We start from the raw sequence: 27,568 nt of genomic DNA, 5'->3' as shown, positions 1-27,568 counted from the left end.
TCACGAATAAATCGTCTCTGGCACTAACTACTATAAATATATAAATATATATCCCAGTAAGCAAGAAACATTTGATCAACATTTTAAAATGTTGATTTTATATAAATTTTCGAAATATTATGATATAATGTTTTATAAATATTTTAAAAATATTTTAATAAATGTATTAATAACATTTAAAAAAATATTTTAATTTATGTTTTATAAATATTTTAAAAATATTATTTAATAACATCCCTCTCAAAATATTAATAAAATATTTTAGAAACATTAGTCAAAATGTTTCTTAAATGTTATTAATACGTTTATTAGAATATTTTAAAAATATTTTAAAAATATTTTAATAAATGTATTAATAACATTTAAAAAATATTTTAATTTATGTTTTATAAATATTTTAAAAATGTTATTTAATAACATCCCTCTTAAAATATTAATAAAATATTTTAGAAACATTAGTCAAAATGTTTTTTATATGTTATTAATATGTTTATTATAAATAAAAATATAACATCCAGTTAGGAGTTCGTTCGCGTTGTTATTAAACGTCGTATTATTTATTTCATACATATCTTTAGACTATTTTTTTTCATAATATATCTTAATTTCTTTCTCGTGACGGGCCTGACGACACCTAATACGTTACTGAGAAGCAACATTCGGTGGGATATATGCGTATACGCTCTATTGCGTATGCGTAATTTATTCTTTTGTTCTTTGGCTTCGGAACACTCGTGCCACGTGCTCTTACACGATCTCGCATAATAAGTAAGTTACAGTGTTTTTGCAAGTTATAGTGCTGCACGAAAGAAGAGGAAAGTGTTCCTTCCAGTGTGTTATAATATCTTGTAAGTAAAAATTAAGATATTTGTCGATATTTTAATTAAACCGAAGGACGAATAATTAGGTTAGACGAATTAAGTTATCTTATAATTTATTCTGTATGAATTTTTAATAAAAATACACAAAAAATTGTTTGACAAAAATAAACTGTAATAATAAATATAGGTAAAAATAAATTTTATTTTTGGAATTATAAGATTATTAAAATAATAAATTCAATATTTAGGTCAATATTAGAGATATGTCTAAATATTCGTTCTTGGATTTTTCAGTGAAAGTTCTATAAAATCATCTTATTCGTGTTAAGTTCTATTGTAGAATTGTCCTAGTCAATCATAAAACATTTCTACGTTATCAGTTATTTCAAAGGCAAACAGAAAAAACATTCTGTGTTTTAGATTCGAACAAATAGGGATTTAAAAATTTAACGTCTTCCAGATATTCAACTGCAACTTGATAAAACACAGAGAGCTTCTTTTGTATCTCAGTCAAAGTAGGTAGATTTGATAATTCTCGCTCAACTTTTCATAACTCGCTGTTATATGTCGCTGTTTTACTGTTTCTAAATTGTTGTATTACATAGGATAAATCTCTGTACACCTGATAACAGATAAAACAATCTTAAATAAAAAAGTGTAACATTGAAACATAATAACAAAAAACATAAATTGCTCACTAAAAAGATTTTTACCTGTTTGTCTTTCATCAGTTTCTCATCTCCAGAAGTCCACAGTATCCAGGAATCATTATCAATAATATATCAGCAACTAAAATTGCACCATCTGAATCCACACCAAAATTTATTTTCATATCTATCGAAACACTATATCCCATACAGCACAGAAGCTTGCATCAACATTGCTGCAACGTTACAACATTGCTCACTGCCGTATAATGTTGCAAAAGTAATGCAGAGACATTATTTTGTAATATTACTTTGGCAATGTTGCAGCAACATTTTAACATAGCGAAAATGTATAACATGTGTTTCTTTACTTGCCGCTACGCGGCGACACCAAATTTAACTAACTCGTATTCGAATTCATCTAAAGTGGATATAAGGTCTACAAAGGACTAATGTAGTAATTATATTTCTTGTCTTGAGTCAGTTTAATTTCTGATAAATTGACTTGATTTATTTAATATTCTGAATTCTAATAAGGGATCTAGATTATTAAACAAATAATTTATTTAATAATCTGGATCCCTCGTTGGGATTCAGAATATTAAACAGATTTTTCTTCACTGAATGGATAAATGAGAAATAGTTCATTTATTGCACGTATTAAAATATTCTGGTGTCGAGGGTATGTAAAATAATTGTATGTATATTATTGAGATAAATATTTAATAAGAAATATTTATAGATAAAAAATTAATTATTAATAAATTTATTAATATAAAACACTAATAGATATTTTTTTAAAGGCGTGAAATTTTTTTAAAGGGAAATGTTTTTTCCTATCTTTCTTAAACATTTTTTAATATTTTCAAAGTTTATATATTAAATTTAAAACGGTCTGCATTTGTAGTAAAACGCGTTTTAATATTATAAATACAATGCACCGTAACATTACTACAATCTTATATTGCAATATTCCTAAAAGCGGACATTTTAACGTTGCTGCAATCCCACAGCAATGGTGCAGCAACATTTTGCAGTGAATTTGCAATGTTGCAATATTGCGGTGAAAGATTGCTGCAATGTGTATGCAATCTTTGTGTGCTGTATGGGATACAGCTCAAACTCGCTCAAGAATCTCAAAAATAACAAGAGTAATATGTTTCATAATATCCACTTTTATCTTTTGTTATTTCCTTATGCCATCCATTACGAAACCTGCAGAAACGATTTGTTCACGTTTCGAACCACTGTGGATCATGATTAGCATCATCTTTAAAGAATGTTTCCTGCAGAGGTGAGTTGAAACTATAACCCTCTGGCATTCCTGTAAAATGTACAATTATACATGAATATCTTATCTATTCTGACATACTCCTAGATTTGTTAATGGCAAAAGAACGGTATATTAATATATATACCTGGATATCTTCATTTAAAAGCATATATTTCGTATTTATACATATAGAGAATGTATTTTATTTGGAGATATTTATATATTATATTATTAGAGAGAATATATTATACTATTATTTATGTATATAGAGGATAGTATTTTATATTTATATACAGGGTGTCTCGAAACTAACGCATATTTTAAAGGCAGATTCTCTGGCCAATTTAAAAACGATTTTTCCTCAGCGAGAAAACATGCAGATAAACATGCAGAAGCAATACGAGTTGGTATTTTTATTCATAAATACACGAAACATTTAGTTTTTATTTTAATAATATACTTTTTTTACAGACGTTAGCTGATGAAGCAATGAAACTTCAAGCAGAAGCTCTCGTTCAATTAGGCCAAGCTATTGATAAATTTACAAATAAAGAAACTAGTTGTCACAAAAATATTACTAATAACGAATATTAACAGATTAAGTATTGCATTTAATTAGTATGTAGTGTTTGCAAAATCCAAAGATGTCTTTCAAAGAGTTATGTAATGTTTTATATGTTTTGTTATTATAAAATGTAAATTATTTTTAATATGTAATGTATACATATTAAAAATGGAAAATTATTGAAAAGGAGAGACAAAAAAATACATATGTTTTGTTGCTTGATGTTAGTTTTATAAATTTACTTTTTCCATTATTTTTTTATATTCTACAACTTAAGGCGTAATATAAATGAAAAGCGTTTGCTCTATAATGTTTAAAATAATTCAATTTTTATACAATTATGCGATAATACAAATTAATATTTTCAGTTATTTTCGTTATCCAATGCAGAACGATAATTAGGAAATCACTCTTGCATTATTTGATTCTGTATACGTTGCGCAACAGCTTTGGGTCCTCTGTGATTCATTACTTCTTCTCTTGCTTCTGCACCTTCAACATATACATTCTCAGCTGCACATAGAATCTCATTATTTCCTACTTCCATTGTTAGCTAATAATGTTGTCGCATATTATGCAACACTGCGCACGCATTTACAATTTGTCCGGCAATTTCAGGTGCATGCATTAACACACGTTGATATGCTAGACATCTCCATGTTCCTTCCAATACTCCAAAAAACCTTTCAACAACATTTCGTGCTTTACACAGTCTTTCATTGTATTGAAATTGTCGACTCCATGGAGGATAGTGAGATAATGGTGTCATCAACCAGGGTTCCAAAGGATATCCATCATCTCCTATATAAATTCAAATAATATATCAAATAAGTAAGACTAAAAAATAAATATATATCTTAAAAATTAGTTTTAAAAGCAATAAAAAATATAATAAAAACACACTAAAAAATGAATTAGAAATAAATATATATATTTTCTTCTTTTTAAAATACCTATTAGAAACAAAGTCATAAATCATACCAATCACATAAGTTCTTCTTTCACCGTTGTTATAAAAATGTTCCATTATAGGTCTAACGGGAGAAGCATTCCATATAAATGCATCATGTCGTGCTCCCGGATAATGTGCATTAATATTTAATATGTTTAAGTCTGGATCGACTATCTGTAGAAAAGGTGATTATATACATACATTCTATTATTATATTGTTCTTATTATTAACGATAAAGATTATTATTAACATTGCAACACACAGAAATAAAAACTGTTATTTATACGTTTTAAGAATTATTAAGTACATTGTAGGGATCAAAGATACCGATTCCTTTCGGTGAGATCCTCGCGAGGATCTCTTATCGCGCAGAGCGGCTCGCGGCTCTCCTCAGATCGGTTGTCAAAGTCGCACAGCGAGCCGCTGCTCATAAACAAAGCACGGCCGAAACATATATATTGAGGGAGCGAGGCGGAACGAGTCAGTCCTGCCCTAGCCTTAGCAGAGTAAGCTTATGTAATAAATTTGTGACAAAATAAAGAGATTGATTTAACCACAAATTCAGAAGTGGGATCACACACTCCGCTCCAGTGGCATACTCAGAGAGACGAGGAAATCACGACGAACTAACGCGCTGTGTGCGCGAAAATCGCGACGAATTAACGCGTTGTGCGCGCGGGAATCGCGACGAATTAACGCGCTGTGTGCGCGAAAATCGCGACGAATTAACGCGCTGTGTGCGCGAAAATCACGACGAATTAACGTGCTGTGTGTGCGACAACGAGATCGCCAGATTATCTCTAGCCGAGACCGTGAAATTATATATCGTCAATATCATTAGTGTTACCAAGACAGTAAATACGATGAATCCCTCAGACTATACTGTCGCCGAATTGAAGGAGCTTCTTCGGGAAAAAAATCTTCCGACGTCAGGCAACAAGGCTGACTTAATTATGCGGCTGGAAAAAGATTCTCCTGACATGTGGAATAGAATCCAACAAAAGGACAGACAGATAGAGCAGCCCGACGAAATAGAAAACGACACAGCTAATGGCGAAGCACAACAACATACGATGAATCGTGAATATGAACTCATCCGGCGGGAAAGAGATCTACTCAAACGCGAACTTGAACTGATGAAACAAGAAGAGGAGCTGGGATTCCGCGCACGGACAAATAGAAGCCCTAACACGAATGACGTCAGTAATATTAAGGGGCTCAAGGATCTGCTGAGCGAATTTCAGCGATGGAAACAGCAGGTCGAACTCCTGTGCGATACTCATAACCTTGATGATAAAGCTACGAGAGTATTAATCAGTTCGAGATTAAAAGGGAAAGCCCTCAGCTGGTTTCACTCGAAACCAGAACATATTGTGCTAAATGCAACAGCCCTGCTAGAAGAAATGAGAAGAATGTTCGAGCATCGCCCAAGTAAACTAGCGTTGAGGAAAGAATTTGAACAGCGTATGTGGCAACCAGGAGAATCTTTCACGGAATATTATCACGACAAAATCATTCTGGCAAATCGGATATCGATCGATAACGATGAAATAATCGATTATATTCTCGACGGAGTACCTGATCCGAGATTACGGGACCAGGCGAGATTGCAACGATTCAAAGAAATGACCGAACTAGTAGAAGCATTTGAGAATATCACGTTAAGAAGCAAACCAAAATTCGAACGAGGTACATCGGAGAATTTGCAGAAATCCAACAAAGAGGTTAGGCCGACTACATCTGAGAACACCAAAAGACAACCACCGAGAGAAGCTATAAAATGTTACAACTGCAAGGAGAAAGGGCATCGTGCAGCCGCTTGTCCGAACCCGCGAATTATTACGAGCGAGCCCGATAAGCAATCTAGTGATTTAGAGTTAGAAAAAAAAACGAGTAATGTATTGGCCGAGACTAATTTGATCCAACCATTCATCGGAGATGAGCCATATATAGTACCTGTGTCATACAATATACCAGATAACGAAGGTAACATAAGCAAATTTTCCGTCAAGGCGATTGTAGATACTGGATCGCCGGTCAGTTTAATAAAACCAGAATACGCTCCGGTTAAATTGTCGTACTCCAGTACCAAAAAACAGCTATCAATTTAACGGTGTTAATAATTCGCGAATCGAAATACTAGGCATTTTCGAAAAAACCGTTAAAATAAATGACGTTGACATTTTTATTAAATTTTTCGTTGTACCACATAAAACAATGAGCGGTGAAGCATTACTAGGAAGAGATTTTACTTCTAATCCTGCGATTAAAATATTGATAGATGAAACATTTAAACTTTTGCAGAACAACTCCGACTCAGAAAAAAAAGCAGATAATTTTATCGATCAAATAATGCATATCGATTGTACCGATCGATCGAATAACGAGATAAATCTAAACATCAATCCGAGTGTTTCTCACGATATAACAGAGAATGTAAAAAGCTTGTATAATAACATATATGTAACGCGCGAAAGGTCAAATTCTCCAATATGCGAACCGGAAATGATGATACACTTAAAACACGAACAACCGATTAGTTTCCGTGCGCGCCGGTTATCACACGCCGACAAAACGAAATTAAACGTTATTTTAAATGATCTAGTTAAAGAAGGCATAATTCGAGAAAGTACTTCTCCGTATGCAAGTCCAATTGTACTCGTCCGGAAAAAAGACGGTAATCTGAGATTATGTGTCGACTACCGAGAATTAAACAAAATCACAGTAAAAGATAATTTCCCAACACCCATGATCGACGATCAATTAGACCGATTAAAAGGAAAAAAAATCTACAGTAGTTTAGATTTACAAAACGGATTTCACCACGTTAAAATGGCTGAATCCTCAATAAAATACACTGCTTTCATTACGCCTTTGGGGCAATTTGAGTATTTAAAAATGCCGTTTGGACTTACGAACGCCCCCCGAGTCTTCCAAAGATATATTCACAACATATTTAGATCAATGATAACGGAAAGTAAAATCTTAGTATACATGGATGACCTTCTTATTGCTACCGAAAAAATGGAAGAACATCTTGATATTTTACGTGAAATATTCGAAGTCGCGCAAAAACATAATCTCAGATTCCGCCTAGACAAATGCTCCTTTTTATATAATCAAATCACGTATCTCGGTTATTCTATTAATGAAAATGGCATCCAACCCAGTGAAGCGAATATCGAATCTATTATTAATTACCCTGTTCCGCGCAATATAAAAGAAGTTCAGCGATTCATAGGTCTCGCAAGCTACTTTAGAAAATTTATCCCAAAATTTTCATTGATAGCAAAACCTCTATACGACTTACTGAAAAAAAATACTGAATTCAACTTTAGCAAAGAAGAAAATAAAGCATGCGAAACACTAAAAACTTACTTATCTAATAAGCCAATTTTAGCAATCTATTGCCCCCTCGCGATAACAGAACTGCATTGCGATGCCAGTACAAGTGGATTCGGAGCTATCCTGCTACAAAAGCAGGAGGGAGAACAGTTTAGACCGGTATCATATTTTAGCCATCGAACTCCCGTAGAGTCCAAATACCATAGTTTTGAACTCGAATGTCTAGCCGCTGTATATGCTATAAAACGATTTCACGTTTATTTACAAGGTATCAAGTTTAAAATCGTCACCGATTGTGATAGCTTCCGTCTTACACTCAGTAAACCATTAGTCCACGAATAGCTCGGTGGGCAATGTTCCTACAACAATACGATTATGAAATAATACACCGACCAGGCAAACGCATGGGACATGTCGACGCGCTCAGTAGATGCAATAGCGTTTTAATTCTAGAAGGCAATACTTTTGAACAAGTACTTTCGTTAAAACAAGAACAGGATCAGGAGATTTGCAAAATTCGAGACAAACTAGAAAAGAGCGAGGATAAATTATACGAGTTAAGAGATGGACTTGTTTATAGAAAAATAAATAAACATAAACTATTGTTTTACGTCCCGGAAACGATGGAAAACAATGTTATTCGTACTTGCCACGACGATCTCGGTCATGTAGGCGTTAAAAAAGTAATTGCAAATATTACAAAAGTATACTGGTTCCCAAGAATACAAGAAAAAGTGAAAAATTATATAAAGAATTGTCTAAAATGTATTGAATTCTCTGGATCTAGTGGGAAACCAGAAGGATATTTACACAGCATTCCAAAGGGGAATCTACCGTTTCAAACTTATCACATAGATCATTATGGACCCCTTGATAAAACAAGTAAAAGTCACAAACACATATTATCCATCATAGACGGGTTTACGAAATTTTCACGACTCTATCCGTGTAAATCTACAACATCAAGCGAAGCCATAAAGCATTTAAAAGAATATTTTCGTTGTTATAGTAAACCACACTGTCTTGTAAGCGACCGTGGCAGCGCTTTCACCTCGGCCGAATTTAAAAATTTTATGAAAGAAGAATCAATTAAACACACTTTAATAGCTGTTGGTACTCCGCGTGCAAACGGACAAATAGAAAGATTACATCGAATGTTAACACCCATGCTTGCAAAAACGAGCGGCTCATCTAAAAAATGGGATCAAGTAGTCGACTTAGCCGAATTCGCAATTAATAATACAATTTGCAGATCGATCGGAACTACTCCTAGTAAACTATTATTCGGCTTAGATCAGTTAGGGCAAATAAATGATACCTTACGCTTATATTTAAATAATCAAACAACGAATGAGAGAAATCTGGAAAAACTACGAGAAGTAGCTTCATTCGAAATATCAAAAACCCAAGCTGTAAACGAAAAATATTATGATAATACGCGTAAAAAGGCCAACACCTATAACATTAACGATTACGTAATGATAGCGAACGTAGACACTACCGTCGGAATAAACAAGAAACTCATCCCAAAATATAAGGGACCATATATTGTACGTAAAGTTTTAGACAACGACCGATATGTTGTAACTGACGTTCCAGGCTCTCAAGTTACGCAAATACCATATAATGGTGTAATATCCGCCGATCATATGAGACACTGGACACACGATTAACTATATTTAATACATTATAATAATCATACTTTAATATCTTAAGAAAATATATACATATACATAACTGTTTATATTATTATCTAGCATTATATTATACGCCTCAACTATGACCGGGACGGTCAATCGTCAGGATGGACGAACTGTAGGGATAAGGGACCGATTCCTTTCGGTGAGATCCTCGCGAGGATCTCTTATCGCGCAGAGCGGCTCGCGGCTCTCCTCAGATCGGTTGTCAAAGTCGCACAGCGAGCCGCTGCTCATAAACAAAGCACGGCCGAAACATATATATTGAGGGAGCGAGGCGGAACGAGTCAGTCCTGCCCTAGCCTTAGCAGAGTAAGCTTATGTAATAAATTTGTGACAAAATAAAGAGATTGATTTAACCACAACATAAATATAATAATATATAAATTGTAATTATGTAGAACAAGGTTGTACTTATTGCTTGTACATTTAGTGAATGATTTCCATGATGGTTTACATATGCCTCTTCATGTAAACGTGGTGCGAGAAGATTAATATAAGTGCAGTCTATAGCACCAATGGCACCAGGAAATGGTTGACGAGCATTTGCAAATTTGTTTCGTGCAGCAGTTCTCTCTTGTTGTGTCATTGGAAATTTTATCCATTGTCGTAATAAATATCTGTTTATTAACCATGCTACTTTTCGTACACAACTGGTGGATGGTTGACTTAAAGCAAACTCACATTGATTTCCTGCTGGTCTTTAGTAACTCCCATTAGCGAAGAATTCAACTGCTACTAATACTGTAATTTCTGGAGCTAAACTATTTCCACGTAGTGGTTGTAAATGTGGTCTTATCATATCTGTTAGGTCCATAAGTAATTCTTTAATAAGTCTGTAAGCTGCCAAAAATTCTCTATTAGGAAGTTCAAAAGGATTTTGTGCATCACGAAGCAATCTTCTTTCAATCCTTCTTTCCATAATTCTGACTCTTTCTTCCAAAAGAAGTAAATTCCATGCTAAGTATCCTTCAGCCATATTCCTAAAATTATAAATGCAATAAAAATAATAAATTTATAAAAATATATGCTAAAAATATATTTATTTTGTTACTATTTATACAATTACTATCTATGTTTATATTGCATTTCTTGTTAGTATTGATACTTACATATATATAATTTATATAACAAACATTATAAATATTTTTTTTCTTAAAAAATTTGAGATAATGATATGTATTAAATAATAATAACAGTCATAATTTTTATTTCTTACCTTATATTTTTAATTTTTGTCGCACTTTCTTAGTGAGGTTAAGAACAATATACACATACATTGACATATACGCGTCAAAGTGAGTCGATAAAGCTAAGGCGAGAGGTCCGAGACTCCTCGATAGCATAACAACAGAATTTGGTTTCTTACCAACAATTTTAACGACATTATCGCTTTGATTTGAATTACAGAATACAACTTTCGTTAAAATTGTCGATAAACTTACTTAACGATAACTACAACGTCGTTAAGGAGTTACAGAATAGACCTGCTGGCGAGACTTCGGAACTCTCTGATGACTGGTCATCTCGCTTGCTCCTTACTCCTTCTCGCTCTCGTTTTGAATCGGAGACCTTTCCTTATCTATAACAACTGTTACAGATTTTGTAAAATCATATTGTTTCTTTCTCTCTTGCATGCGTGTGACAATAATTTATATATACGCATTATTATTATTGTGTTCCCTCTCATATTTTTTCTTTCATTTTCTCGATCATATGCTCATTCTGTCTCTTTCTAATTTCTCGCTCATTACATATCGCCTAGCTTCATGCTTCACACATACACGGTTATACATGTTGCGTTTTTCTCTCTCTCCCTCTCTCTCTCTCACTCTCTCTCTCTCTCTCTCTCACTCTCTTTGTCTCTGTTTATTTGCTCGGTATTATATTCTTTCATTCGCTCATGTCACTTTTACTTTTTTGATTCTTGTTTCTCTATATGAAAATAGTTTTTTATATGTATGCATTTTTATTCTATAATAAATATAAAATATTTGTCTCTCTTTCTCTCTATTTTGTTATAATAAATACATCTATATCAGTGCTGTCAATTATTTGCAACTTTCGGCCGGATTTCTTAGTTCACGCCTACCGCTCTCCTCTCACCGCGCGCGCCTTAGCAACCGCGCCGCCGAACGCTCGTAACTAAGGAGCGCGGCGGTAACCTCAGGCACGTGCGCGTCACAAATGTAATGTAGCGATCTAATAACAAAAAATTATATAAAAATAATATATAAGAAATTATATAAATAAATTATATAAAAAATTATATAAATAAATTATATAAATAATAATATATAAAAAATTATATAAATAAAGTATATAAATAATAATAATAAAATTATATAAAAAATTACATAAATAAATTATATAAATAATAATAATAATAAAATTACATAAAATATAATATATAAAAAATTATATAAATAATATAATAAGGAGAATAGGTATTCACATTACCCATGAGGTACTATTGTTGATGCGTTTTTTTTTAAGTGGTTTCCCCAGTAGGCCTATTCCACTAGAGTCTAGTATACAATAGTACCTCATGGGTGATGTGAAAACCTATTCTCCTTATTATATTATTTATATAATTTTTTATATATTATATTTTATGTAATTTTATTATTATTATTATTTATATAATTTATTTATGTAATTTTTTATATATTATTTTTTATATAATTTTATTATTATTATTTATATAATTTATTTATATATAATTTTTTATATAATTTTATTATTATTATTTATATAATTTATTTATATAATTTTTTATATATTATTTTTATATAATTTTTTGTTATTAGATCGCTACATTACATCTGTGAGGCGCACGTGCCTGAGGTTACCGCCGCGCTCCTTAGTTACGAGCGTTCGGCGGCGCGGTTGCTAAGGCGCGCGCGGTGAGAGGAAAGCGGTAGGCGTGAACTAAGAAATCCGGCCGAAAGTTGCAAATAATTGACAGCACTGATCTATATAATAGAATTTATATATATTTTTTACATTTACAGTAGAATAATCTTTATGATAATTGATCACAATTTACAACTATTTACCAAGAATAAAGTTTAGTAAAATCAATTTACATCAAATATGTATATTAATAAAATCACTACTACGAGTTACCTCGACATATGATATAATAATGAAATTTACAAATTTTATTGTAGGAAAATTTTGTTTTTTTGACAAATATAGACTAATTCTTATAAATTATAAATACATACTTATCAGCTATAAGAATCATGTGACTATTATTATTGTATTGTATGAAATAAATAATTGAAATAAACTTGTATGTACTTGTTTTATTAAACATGTATAAGCATATTCAATTTTATGATTCTTATAGCTGATAAGTATGTATTTATAATTTATAAGAACTAATCTATATTTGTCAAAAAAATAAAATTTTCCTACAATAAAATTTGTAATTTATTATATCATATGTCGAGGTAATTCGTAGTAGTGATTTTATTAATATACATATTTGATGTAAATTGATCTTACTAAACTTTATTCTTGGTAAATAGTTGTAAATTGTGATCAAATATCATAAAGACTATTCTTATTGTAAATGTAAAAAATATATATAAATTGTATTGTATAAGTGTATTTATTATAACAAAACAGAGAGAAAGCGAGACAAATATTTTATATTTATTACAGAATAAAAATGCATACATATAAAAAACTTATTTTCATATAGAGAAACGAGAACCAAGAAAATAAAAGTGACATGAACGAATGAAAGAACATCATACCGAGCAAATAAACAGAGACAGACAGAGAGAGAGAGAGAGAGAGAAACGCAACATGTGTAACCGTGTATGTATGAAGCATGAAGCTGAGCGATATATATAAACAATATTTCAATTATAGAAAAGAAAAGAAAATTTTATTTATTGCTCATAGAATATATTGATTCATTGACTAACATATTATTTATAAAACTTATAATCGATTATTATCTTCATTAACTACTTCCTACTAAAATTAATAAAAAAACCTATGCATAAAAAGTTGCTTACCAATATGTTATATAAGGAATCCTGTGGATGCATATCCAGGTGAGATGACCCTTTGAAATGTGTAGGGAAATATAGTGGGCAGGTCGTCGTATAAAAATATTCTACCGATTGACAACCTTTTGTACAACTGAAAATATTAAATAATAATTATTTATACACACACACACACACACACACACATATATATATATATCAAAAAGGTTGAAAAGCTCAGGAGCTAAAATTGTTTCTAACTATTTTGGTCCCCATAGGATTGCCATTGCAAAATCATACACATATCTCAGAAAGCAACGTAACCAAGTCTTCTAGCTATGCTGTGATACATAATAGTCAATAGACATCCTTGGAAATGTTCTAAAATCTATATCATCAAATTTTATTAGAGAAAAATTATATTTAACGTTTACAAGATATGATACATAATGTGCGAAGTGCATAACAAAGTATTATTACAATTTAATGTAATATAAAGAAAATAATTTACAAAATACACATATAAATAACTATAAGAAATTAGGCTCTGTATATTAAAATATAAACTTAAATTTAAACAGGCCATCAGAGCCAAACGCGGATGGTAGTGCGTAAGTTCAACGAGAATTAAGTTTTCGTTGAAATTTATTTGTGTGCACAGGGCACAAAATTTTCTTGGTACGATACCAAGCAAATTTTAAATAATTCTCAATTCGAGAAATTATTTAATTATTATCCCTCTATTTCCCCCCTGTAGTGTTGTAGGCGAGAAAAATATCGGGCTGAAAGTCGCTGAATCGGGAATCGAACCCGAGTCTTTCGCTTGCCGGGCGACTGCTCTTACCACTGAGCTAGATCCATCTGGAAGGACGCAAACTATTACCCCGTAACACACTTGTTAGGGCGCGTGTATATATCGGGTCGAACGGATTTTAAGGGCTTGACACAGGTCAGGGACCGAAACGGTCTCTTTAACTCTGTGAAGTGTTAAGCTAAGTGTCCGCTCGGCGGTCCCTTTTTGGTAAGGGAATTTAATCCCTTTTACTCGGGACGGGACCCTGTGCGATCGTAGGATTCAAGGAAGAGAGCGGGTAAAGAAAAATAATTTAATCATAAAAATGATATTTATTCATAAATACTAAATTAATGGTTAATACATTGATACAAATTTACGAGAAAATCTAGTATTTATTATATCCCTAGAGCGTGGATATGTTTGAGACGTGTTTGTGTGTGTATTAAATTTCGCGGATGTTACAATAGTGCGGGGGTCATCAGTCAGGATGAATGGGAGAACCTAGCTCTAAATTTTTAGTCCTGACTGGGTTTACAATGACGTTGCGGTTCTAAAAAGAAATATTTAAATCTTCATGTATATAAACTGTACCTGTATATGAAGGAAGAGAAAATATAGGATCAGAGATTTTGAATTAAAGAATGGAAGAATGAGATGAGGATAACAAGAGGTTTACACATAGGAGTTAGCAGGATTTCGAGATTAATTCGTCAATTTTTCAGAGTCTATATAATATTCAAGGTAATGGGACTCCTCCTCAAGGTCGGGGAGGTCTCTCAAAAATTCTTCAAGGGCTTCGTTGATTTCGGATGATGTGGGAGAAGCAGAGGGAGAGTCGGAGTCAAGGGTAATTATCGGTATAGGAGAGGGAGAGAGAGAATCGGAATCAAGAATAATTATTGGAATAGGAGAAGGTGGGAATTGGGGAGTAACTGGATGGGGAGGAGAGATAGATTTTTGAATTGGAGACTGTGGGGGAGTAAGTGAACAGGAGTAGGTAAACTGGGATTTCGGGGAGGAAACAGGTGAATAACTGGGAGTAAGAATAGGAGAATTAGTTATATAGCGAGTGCCTTGGGAGGGGTTCTCTAGATTATCATTATTAATATTTTTTACGGAGTTTAGGTTATGCTTAGTTAACTGGATATTGTTTATTCCGCTATTGTCTACTCTCTAAATTTCTTAGAGTGAAAATGCACTCGAAAAATTGAGTGACTGGTCAAGTCACTCTAGTTAGAGTGATTTTTCACTCATAGGAGTGAATTCTTCTCACTTTTTGTTGTAGAGTAAAAAATTCACTCTGCAAAATAGAGTAAAAATGTATACTCTATTTTGTAGAGTGAATATTTTCACTCTATGTAGCATTTTCACTCTATATAGAGTGAAAATTTTTACTCATAAAGAGTGAGTAAAGCGCATGTGAAACGCGCATGAGTCCGCCATTAGCAACACTGTCGTATCGTTGTCTCGCGATGTTACCAACTCGTTGCACGTGTACTTGGTATACAAGACATATTAAAGTAACTTCTTAGGAATATATCTTTTTATTTTAACATATTTCGAACGAGTGTAAACATATTTTTTTGTGTGTAACGTTAAATATATTTATATAGCTGTGACAAGAAAAAAGGAAGTTAATCGGCTTTTACACCGACAATGAGATAACATGCTGTGTGCGATGTTCAGCTTCGATTAATTCAAGTAAAAAGCAATGATTGCTTCTCATTTCAACTAATCGAAGCTTCACGTCATATATGTAACGTGTTATCATATTATTAGTGAAAGACGGCTTATAATCTCACTTCCTAAGAGTGAATCTGTTCACTTGTAATTGAGTGAAAAATAACTTGACGAAAGTCATGACTCCACTCTGATTGAGTGAATTATTCACTTCGAACCGAGTGACACATTCACTTTACGTTCGGAGTTAAACAGTTCACTTTTGTGAAAAGTGAATGTTCATTAATTACGAGTGGCAGTATTTTCACTATCACTTGGTGTGAATATTCACTCGTTTGAAGTTAGATTTCACTCTAAGAAATTTAGAGAGTAGAGTGTTATCATTAAAACTATTAGTTTGTAAATTGCTAAGATCGAGGGTGGCAGTTCGTTGTGTTTCTAGTTCTCGAAGAGCCCGCCTCCGACGATTCCGATACCGTAGTGCGATACGCTGACTATTGAATCGCGGCACTGATAAATGATAAACGCGATTTATTGCTTCTACTATCGCTATTATTATTGTCAAGAAACGATCCTTAGGTTATAGGAATAAATTCTTTTATCCTTTAAATGTAAATTTCAATGTAATGGATGAATAGATTGTAAATTGTACTTTAACAATTTTCTGTTTCGATTGTTTAATTACAGATCAGGAAACCATTTATTAAAGGTCTGATTTAAATTTCTAGTTGGTATTTTAAATTAATAATTAAGGATCGTCTCTCGAAAGACGAGAGAAAAAAAATAAAACCGGGACTGGTCTAACTTACTATTTATAGAGTGCGTTGCGAAAGATTGTAGAAGATCGGGTCCGTAGAACGGGGCTCTCTTCTTGATTGTGGGTGCTCTAGGTATTGAGGTCGGCAGGAGAGTCAGTAGCTCACTGTCACTTGGATTGATTTTTAAAATTTACTAGTGACTGTTACCCGGAATCGAAAGTCGTCGGATAATTGAGAAAATTATAAGAACTGTTAAATGGTTAAATCGGGTAAATGAGAACTACTAAAGAACTGTCAAAGGACTGCGAAAAAACTGCCGAAAACTGTTGAAAAGAATGGTGAAAAACTGGTCCTCGCGCCTTGTACTCGTATTTTTTTTAAAGTCATTGCTCCTCCTCTTTGCTGGGTGGTGGGAATCTTCTTTAACGAATAATTTCAATTACTCCCTTCTCAAGGGCAAGGAGGTTGACCTTTTGAAGGAGGGGCGTTTTCTAGGATTTTTAATTGGTTAAACCCCTTTAGGTTGAGACTTAGTTTTATCCAGAGAGTGGGAGTAGAGTGACTAATTTACTGTTCATGAGAATTTGCTCGTGAATCAACATATGTGTCGTCTCAAAGATTGTTTAGTTTTCTTTTTGATAATTTTTCCAAGATCCAGTATGCTTTTTGTCTAAATTGTCAAATAGAAAAGTTTCATATGGACCATTATAAACATGCGAAGCACTTGGATTTTTACGTGACAACTGTAACTACAATTTTGTTTAAAAAAAATCTTAAGTTATAGCTACTGACCATCCTTCGAATGACTTTTATTTATTACTTTTTATTTCGAGAGACAGAGTTACGTATGCTTATTGCTGATAAGGATTCCTTTGCTTCCTTGAGCGGAGGTGGTCTTATGTTTCACCGGACGCACCAACTATAAGCATATTCGATTATTTGATTTCATAGAGAAGATTTTGAGTTGACAGTGACTGACCGTCTGCGTAATGTCAAATTTCATTTATTATTCTCTGTCTCCGATATCTATGAGTAAGAATTGGTCCTACTAATATTTATTGTATAGTTTCGAGGAAAGAAAAGAATCGCGAAGTCCGCCGGACATAACAATACACATAATTTGTTTGGCTTTTGTCAGATTCCAGAAATTATCATTGATATTGTTATTTCTCCATAAAGTAAATTGATCAGAAGACGTCGAGAATACTGAATGTGTAGGATATCTATTTTTAAGGCAGGTTAGTATTTCTTGCGCAATATCATTTAACCATGTATCAATGATTGAGTAAGATACATATGGTTGAAAATATTGTGCGATAATAGTAATTTGCTTTTCTAAAACCTGCTTTTCCTTTGGCATGAATATAAATTTCCTTTGCTTGTATGCTAACCGATACTTTTCTAACCAATGATAAATTAGGTCGAAATAATATTTAACTGTCAAATTGGAATCGTGCCTGAAAAAAATTTACATATTAATTGTACAATATTTATATTAATTTATAACGTTAGTGGCAATTTGGTTTATTACATTTTACCATGATAATTGTGCAGAAATAATTCTATTTATATCATCCAAAACAAAACGATAAATTGTAGAATGTTCAGCTATAAAACGAAGAAATCTATTCAATTCCATTTCTTTGATATAAGTTATTATAAGACATTAGTAACACATAATGCTGTAGTACTACGATACATTTTACACCTGCTTCCAAATGGTTAATAATTTTCTCCAATCTCTTTTTGTTATGTATTCTTTTCGACAAGGCAAATCTAAAATTGAAAAGAATATTCTCCAAGAATATGTTAAACAACAAACATCAGCAATAAATTATAGACTATTTTTATTTTTCAAAATAAACACAAATTATATTATATTTTTTAATTATATATATACAGAGTGTCTTATTTTAATTGTGCACCCGATTAACATCGCAGAAAGTGGTCGGATGAAAAAATATTGTAGACAAAAGTTGTAGGGTTCGGAGAGGGACATCTGATGGTGACATTGATTTGACCTTGAGTGAACGTGTCAAGGTCATATAAAATTAAACTTTGTTTTAATAAATGGAACTCTATATTTTTTATTACATATTCTTGCACTTATATAGAGAGTTCTTTCCAAAACACTATAATAAGATATTTTTTGTTAAGTACTTTTCGAGTTATGAGACTCGAAATAATTTCTTAATTTTAAATTAATTGTTAATTGCAAATTACATTTTTTTTTCGAAACAATTTTGTGTTTTCTTTACACCAATTGATTCCTCTCATTATTTTGTACATAAAAGTATTAAGGTAAGATAATCGAAAAATGAATATTTTACTAGATATTTTATGATTTATGTAAAATTAAGAAATTATTTCAAACCTTATAACTCGAAAAGTACTTGATGAAAAAATATTTTATTATAGTGTTTTGGAAAGCTCTCGACATAAACTATAAGAATATGCAATAAAAAATAGGTGGTTCCATTTAAGAAATTAAAGGTGTCCTTGACCTCACCTTAACGATGCCATCCAAAGTCAAACCAATGACACCATCTTATGTTCCCCTCAAAACCATACAATTTTTGTCGAAAACATTTTTCTCTAAAATGCTTAGTCTTTGAAAGAAAAGGGGTGTACGGGTGGTCTAGGACACCCTGTATAAGGGTCGGACTCAAATAGTTTTGGAGATATAGGCTGAAAAAGGATAAAAATAATAAATACAAAAATAAGGTAAATCTTCGGAAAACCTACCTATATGAAATAATGGGTAAGAATACCCAATTTCTACGTATTTTTACCTCCTGAACACGAATATGAAACTTAAAAATAGCGGTCAAACTCACAAGTCGAAGAAAAACGCAAAAAAAGTAAATTAAAGGTAAATAAAAAAAGGTAAACAATTTAAATTTATATAGAATTTAATACAATTTAATACAATTTAATACAATTAAAAAATATCACAAATGTACATACACACACACACACACACACACACACGCAGGGGATGCAAGGGGGGGCCTTCGGCCCCCCTCCCGCAACCATCCCGCCGGTAGGGGACGCATTGCGAAGAGTTCAATCACAATGGATATATGCTGTAAGTTGTAAAGCTAGGTCCACCTTGCCTACCTGCGGGGTGGCTGCGTGAGGGGGGCCGAAGGCCCCCTAGAGCAGTTGCCCGGAAAGCGAAAGACTCGGGTTCGATTCCCGATCCAGCCACTTGCGCCTCACATATTTTTCTAGTCCGCGAATATTGTTTTCTAGCAATTATTCGTTAGGCTGAAAAATGTGTGAATGCTCTCTCCACAGGATATGCGTCAATGCCGTTGCCACGGATGGATTCTGTCGCTCGTTGATCAAATGGGCGTAAAGACACGTCCGACCTCCTCCCACATACATCCCTATCTTTCTCTGGACTAATACCATATAGGTATACACACACACACACACACACACATATATATATATATATATACAGGGTGTCGCAGACCACCCGTATCAGCCGAATATCTCAAAAACTGAGCGCGGCAGACAAAAATATTTCAGACAAAAGTTGTAAGGTTTCAAGTAATGCATTACATGGCGATATTAGTATAACCTTGAAGAGTTTTGTCAAGGTCACATAAAGGTCACTTTGAATTCTGTAAATGGAAACCCCAATTTTTTATCGCATCCTCTTGTAACTTGCTTCAAGAACTTTCCAAAACATTATAATAAATTTTACATAAACCATAAAATATCTAGTAAAATATTCATTTTTTGATTATCTTACCTTAATATTTTTATGTACAAAATAATGAGAGGAATCAATTGATGTAAAGAAAACACATAATTGTTTCGAAGAAAAAGTATGTAATTTGTAATTAACAATTACATATTTTTTCTTAAAAACAACTTACATTTAGTATATCTATTTCTTTGACTTATATTTGTTTCGCTAAAGAAAAAATTATTTTATACTAAACATTATTTGTTTGAATAAAAATTTTAGTGTTTCGATGCACTAATTTATATTGTTTAACGGAAAAATGACGATTATTTGAAATAATACTGATTCAAATAAGAGTGTTATTTGTTTCAATTAACTTATTTTTTGGAATAGTATGTGGTATATCCCAGATAACACACAATATTGCATGAATATTCTATGTAGCATCAAAAATATTTTTTGAGAATATTATCAAAGAAATCATCTATACATCTTTACAGAATATCCTTGTTTATAAAGAATAATCTATAAATCTACCTAGAACATGTTAAAATGAACTATAGGAATATATTGTTTATATATTCCATAAATTTTCACAGAATATTCAAATGTATTGAAGATGTAGATGGCGTTCAGAAAGCACAGAAGGATGAAGCAATCATTTATTATCCATAATTCAATCTCTTTTCCTCTTTTATTAAATAGTGTACGATAAATAAAAAGTGTGTAAGCTTGTACAGAAAAAGAAGCTCTTATTGAGAAGGTAAATATATATTATTATCAAAAACAATAAATATTATTATCATATTGTATTATTTTTACAGTGATAGATTTTCTAACCTTTCATTTATTCTTACAAGCTCTTTCAACAATTAATTTATCATTAAGAACCCCACATCAATTTTTCCAAGAACAATAATATAATGAAACGTCGTAGTAAAGCGACTTTTTATAGAAATGTTAAAAGAGGAAGCGCAACATGTTTTACATTATCACAGGAGAATTGTAATAATTCTAAATATGATTGTATAAATGATAATGTTTTAATTACAAAAAATAATACAGATTTCCAATGTAATAGTACTTCTAATAAAACAGAGGACTGTTTTAATACAGATTGCTTTAATGTTTCACATGACTTATATAGCCAATCTTCTGATAACTCTGATAATGTTATTGAAAGTGATACTCCAATATCACAACAAAATATAGAAAATCAAAATTTATATAATTAAAGTAATAATTTTATTAATGAATTACGATCATGGGCAATATCATATAATATTTCACATAACGCCTTACGAAGTTTATTAAGTTTATTAAAATTAGAAACAAATATTTCTTTGCCTCAAGATCCCAGAACTTTACTTTGTACTCCTCGACATGTACCCTACAAATCTGTAGGTTTAGGCACTTATGTACACATGGGAATTCAATTTGCAGTTCAAAATTTAATTAATTTATTAGAGAAACAGCCAGAAAAAATTAATTTATTTATTAATATTGATGGTTTGCCTTTAAGCAAAAGTTCCAGTAGTCAGATATATCCAATATTATGCTCAATATCTGAATATCCGCAATATGTATCTGTAATAGGTATCTATCATGGTTATGAAAAACCTAATAATGTTAATTTGTTTTTACAAGATTTTACAGATGAAGCTATAAAGTTATCGGAAGATGGTTTTATTTATAATAATCATGCTATACCATTTGCAATTAAAGCATTTATATGTGATGCTCCAGCAAAATCACTCATTACTTCTTGCAAAGGTCACACTGGATTTTTTGCATGTACTAAATGTATGCAAAGAGGAAAATATATAAAAGCCAGAGTATGTTATCCTGAAATAAATTATGTTGAAAGAACGGATGAAAATTTCCGTAATAGAGTTCAACCTGAACATCATACAGGAACATCAATTTTAGAAACAATACCTTCGATTAACATGGTAAAAAGTTTTCCTCTTAAATACATGCATTTAGTATGCCTTGGCGTAGTGAAAAAACTAATAAATATATGGCTTTTTGGACCTATTTCACATAGATTATCAAAAATCAACATATAATCTATTTCAAGTTATCTCATTGAAATAAAATCTTGTATTCCTCCTGATTTTGTAAGAAAAACCCGGTCTTTAAATGAAGTTGCACGCTGGAAAGCAACTGAATTTAGATTTTTTTTATTGTATTGTGGTCCAGTTGTTTTAAAAAATATCCTTTCATCTGACAAATACTTACATTTTAAATCTTTACATATTGCTGTAAGAATTTTAATTAATGCTAATTCATATAAAAAGTATTTAGAATACGCATGCTCATTATTAATATTTTTTGTGAAACAATTTAAAGTCATTTATGGAACAGAATACATTTCACACAATGTGCATGGATTAATTCATGTTGTTGATGATTGCAAAGTTTTTGGACCTTTAGATCTTTACAGTGCATTTCCTTTTGAAAATTATATGCAATATCTAAAACGATTAGTTAGAAAATCTCATTATCCATTAGCACAACTTGTAAAGCGTATTCATGAGTCACAAAATATGATAACTAAACCGTCAAAAAAAATAAAATTGCAAATGGTACAAGAACATCATGAAGGTCCTTTACCTATGACACATTTTTCTGCTCAATTTAAAAAATTGATTGTAAATAATATGTCGTTTAGTACACGTTTAGGAGATAATTGCTGTTATTTAAAAGATAAGAGTATTATGTTGATAGAAAATTTTGCTATAAAAGATAATAAGTACTACTTAATTGGAAAAAAATTTATTAATATAACAAGTTTTATTTCTGAACCATTTCAATCTTCAAATTTTGATATATTTTCAGTACATGAACTCGGAGAATTATCTATGTCACTAGTGGAAGATATTTCCAACAAAAAACATGATAATTTTCCCATATAATAATACTTATGTTGTGTTTCCTCTCCTTCATACATTGTGTTAATAATATAAATGTATAAATGTATATATATATATATGTATATATCTTATATAAATACGATATTGAGAAGAAACCTATATTAAATATTATATATAGTTATAGTATATTTAGTATTATTAAGTGTGTTGCATGTTTACCTTTGTTAACCAAATGAGAATGAAAAGAGTTTTGTAATTATTTCGACTTCAGACTAACAATAAGAATATAAGATATATAGTTGCCCAATGGAGTGGATAGTAAGTTATATTTAAAGAATTAATTTGTTATAAAACATTTAGTTTTTGTCATATTTATTTTTGTTTTGTAAGTAATTATTACATATTATATATTGCATTCTTTCGTTATAGCTGATTTAGTAAAAGCAAGAGCAAAGACGTGTACAGCAGAAGACACATCAGATTTGACATCAGATCCTGAAGGAAAAAGAATTCGGAGAAAGAAAAAATATCTTTATGATACAGACGAATCACAAAGTTCGTTAACTAATGAAAGTTCATCGGATGATGAAATCTCAAATTCAGCAGATTTTCCTACTCTACCTGATTTTGATAACACAAGTAAGTTTTCAAAATCCATATAAAAAATATTTTACACACACATCTCATTAGACATCCTGTGTGCATGCAATGTACACACGCATACACACAGAGTGTTTGATAAAGGAATAACACATCATTTATGCAGTAAAAAACATGGATTAAATTGACTAGAAAAATATTTGCAATTTTTGCAATAATTAACAAGATTAATTTACGTACAGATCTGCGAAAGAATGCATACATTAATTATTACAAACATTACAAAATGTTACATAACTTTTTGATTAAATTTAGTCCTTTCTATCTGCTCATGAAAGGTGTAATGCGTGAATTATGAGACACTCAAATATTTAAAAAAAATAAAATAAAAAAATAATTTTGTTTTAGAAAAGGACGTCAATAAACGCATGTATCCAGGACCTTCATGTAAAATAATAAATAAAGTACAAGAAAAGGATTTTGATAATAATCCCGAGGAACAAATAAATAAGACACAAAAAAAATCTTTTATCAGTACAAGTGAAGCACGAAATGTATCATTTACTGAAATTTCATTGAACAATGAAGATGGATGTTCTACACACTTTCCTGTTATATCTGATCGTACAGGTATACTTTTTCAACTCTGAATTTAAAAAAACATTTTATAAATAAATAAATTAATATATATATAATCTTTAAAAATAAGTAAATATAATTTTAAAAATAAATATATATAATCTTTAAAAATAAAAATTTTTAAATATTATTTTAAAAATAGATGCGAATATGTGCATATCTGCAAAACCACTTGGAACAAATGCAAAAAAAATTATTCGCGATAGCAATAAAAAAAATGCAATAAAACCTATAAACATTACAAGTAACATGCAAAAAAATATAACTCAGTATTCTAAGGATGATACAATTAAGGAAAACATTCGTTATATTGATGAACCTGATAATGATAAAGTATTTTTAGTAAATTTTGTTGTACTTACACACACACACACATACACACACACACACACACAAAATACATTAACTGAAATGCTATTATTAATTCAACATTTTCTATAATATGTACTTTAAATTTTTTAATATTCTTTTAGATATTGCATTCAAACGACAAGTCTTACGTCAATTAAATATTATTAATTTAAAACAATCGCAAATATGTGAAGATCTGCAAATAATTTTAAGAAAGATTGGAACGCAAGAGGATAAAATATTAATAAGAGATGATGAAAATAGTATTTTTTTAAAATTTGATTTTTCTTTGAAAAACATTAGCGAATTAAATGCTATAGAAGAGTATTTGATGGACGAAAACAATACTAATATGCTTGTAAATAGAATTTATATAAAAAAAGATAACATTTTTATAAATATTTTTATAAATATATTATTTTACATTAATAGGTGATTGAATTATCAAAAATTGGTGGAGCTACGTATAAACATACTATTACAAGAATAATGATTCAATTATTTTCTAATGAAGTGGCAGAACAATATAGTTGGATAGGATTTAAAGGAAAAAATAAATTTTCCTTACTACGTATTTCTGCTGCTATAATAAGTGAGTATTAATTTATACATATTATTTTAATATACACATGCATATATACATATATGTAATACTATAATATCATAAAATTTAATTTACAGAAGCAGTGCAAAAAACACACAATACAATAACATTAAGCGATATTGAAACAGTTATGAAGGCATGGCTTGTAAAAGCAAAATTTAGAAATGCTAAACAGGCAAGAAAACAATACCCACTAAACATGAAATATATATGCAATGTTTCAAAATGCTTCATATAGATTTCAAATGAGACGTTTCATGTCTATGTTTATAATATAATTCATAAGTGTCACAACTAAAATGTTTCATAGTCAGAAATATTTCAAATGAAATATCGCAGTTGATATGTATCTGAAATATTCCAAAATTATATTTCATGTATATTTACAAATGATATAATTCATAAGTGTTACAATTGAAACATTTTATTTTTGCTTATTTCAGAAATATTTCAAATAAGATATTTCAATTGATACGTTTCGTAAATATTCCAAAATTATGTTTCATGTATATTTACAAATGATGTAATTCATAAGTGTTACAATTGAAACATTTTATTTTTGCTTATTTCAGAAATATTTCAAATAAGATATTTCAATTGATACGTTTCGGAAATATTCCAAAATTATGTTTCATGTATCTTTACAAATGATATAACTCATGAGTGCTACAATTGAAACATTTTATTATTGCTTATCCCGGGAAAAAAAAGTCCATGTCTATTTATATAAAAAAAAGTAAAATTATATACAGTCTTATATAATTATATACAGGGTGTCCTAGACCACCCGTACACCCCTTTTCTTTCAAAAACTAAGCATTTTAGAGAAAAATGTTTCAGACAAAAGTTGTTTGGTTTTGAGGGGGCCATAAGATGGTACCATTGGTTTGACCTTGAAGAGTCATTTGAAGGTCACGTGAAGGTCACTTCAATTTTTTTAAATAGAATACCCTATATATTTTTGCACATTCTTGTAGCTCATCTAGAGAGCTTTCCAAAACACTATAATTGAGTTAGTTTTCATTAAGTACTTTCCGAGTTATGAGGCTTGAAATAATTTCTCAATTTTACGTAAATCATAAAATATCTTGTAAAATATTCATTTTTCGATTCGTAGTCAGCAACCAAGAAAACCCCCTTATCGATACTCTGAAATCAATTGCAACTGTTTTCCGGCTATAAGACGTGTTTGGCCTGGTGGATGACCGCCATATTGTGCCCGCCATTTTGAATTTTGAAATTCTAACGTCAGATTCGTAATCAGCGACCCCCAAAACAGTACTATAAACATTTTAGAGATGAATTAAAGGGCTTTTGAAATTATTGTTGATGATTTTATTCAGTATTCCATCTCATCCACAACTTCCAGGCGCCATATTGAATCAGCCATGTTGGATTTTTCAAAAGGCCACGTTGCTTTTGAAAGTATACATCAATACGAATATTTTGAGACCTCACACACTCTTGTCAAGCAAAGCAAATTTTGGCTACAGGACTGTTCCGGTTGACGTGGAATGAGTCATATATATAATATAATATATATATAATATAATATATATATATAATAAAAAGTTTAAATTTATATTATACATACAAGTTTTTATTATTATCATCGATCAATCAGATTAAATGCAAATACATATGTTGACAGAAAGGAAATAAAAATGAGAACACAAAATATATTTTATTATATATAATAAAAATAATATAATTGTAATAGAGGATTACATAATTATATATATTTATATGTATTTGATAAATTATTTTCTCTCAAATATATACATATATATATATATATATATATATATATATATATATAAATTATATCACAATTATATTTTTATTATATATGATGAAACCTATTTTGTTGCTCTCATTTTTATTTCCTTTCTATCAACATATATGTATTTGCATAAATATTTAGAATATTAAATTAGTTCTGAAATATTCCATAAATATTCATTTAGATTGTTCTAAATATCTTCTCTGAATATTCTTGGAATATGATAAAGAATATTCTTTTAACCTTACCTAGAATATTTAAATTGGCCTCATTTCAACGTTCTGTGTACATTTATAAAACATCTTCTAGTACATTGTAAGAATATTCTAATATTCTCGACAAATATTTATAGAATGTTTATAGAAAGTGTTTGTGTTATCTGGGATGTTTCTTCGCTTGCCGTCACGCGACGTACCACTCTTAATTTTTCTCGTATTCAATATTTACCATGAAATGTGTATAAAGGACTAGTA

The 27,568-nt window shown here is 30.8% G+C and overlaps 1 protein-coding gene across 10 annotated transcripts; it reads left to right on the top strand.

Moving 5' to 3' along the window:
* Window positions 1-721: 721 nt before the first annotated feature.
* LOC145959888 (uncharacterized) lies at window positions 722-25,638 on the top strand. Of its 10 annotated transcripts, XM_083079093.1 has the most exons (8): window positions 725-848; window positions 1,282-1,336; window positions 20,842-21,005; window positions 23,548-23,757; window positions 24,127-24,348; window positions 24,831-25,066; window positions 25,141-25,300; window positions 25,390-25,638. In XM_083079093.1, exons 5-8 carry the CDS (start codon window positions 24,147-24,149, stop codon window positions 25,548-25,550), a joined length of 759 nt encoding a protein of 252 aa, XP_082935219.1. In that variant the 5' UTR covers window positions 725-848; window positions 1,282-1,336; window positions 20,842-21,005; window positions 23,548-23,757; window positions 24,127-24,146; the 3' UTR covers window positions 25,551-25,638. The 10 variants fall into 10 exon arrangements, 6 of the variants coding, with proteins under 6 accessions (XP_082935223.1, XP_082935225.1, XP_082935219.1 ...); XM_083079094.1 differs by lacking the exons at window positions 25,141-25,300; window positions 25,390-25,638 and adding an exon at window positions 24,500-24,690 and having other exon boundaries at window positions 24,831-24,947; XM_083079099.1 differs by lacking the exons at window positions 20,842-21,005; window positions 23,548-23,757; window positions 24,127-24,348; ... (1 more) ...; window positions 25,141-25,300; window positions 25,390-25,638 and adding exons at window positions 2,690-2,762; window positions 3,072-3,144; window positions 3,213-3,528 and having other exon boundaries at window positions 724-848; window positions 1,242-1,336.
* The last annotated feature ends 1,930 nt before the right edge of the window (window positions 25,639-27,568 follow it).

Source organism: Camponotus vicinus, unplaced genomic scaffold (assembly GCF_025532165.1).
Source record: "Camponotus vicinus isolate PSW18456_S1 unplaced genomic scaffold, iyCamVici1.0 SCAF_1, whole genome shotgun sequence".
NCBI classification, from domain to species: domain Eukaryota; kingdom Metazoa; phylum Arthropoda; class Insecta; order Hymenoptera; family Formicidae; genus Camponotus; species Camponotus vicinus.
This window is presented reverse-complemented; position numbering and strand designations above follow the sequence as displayed.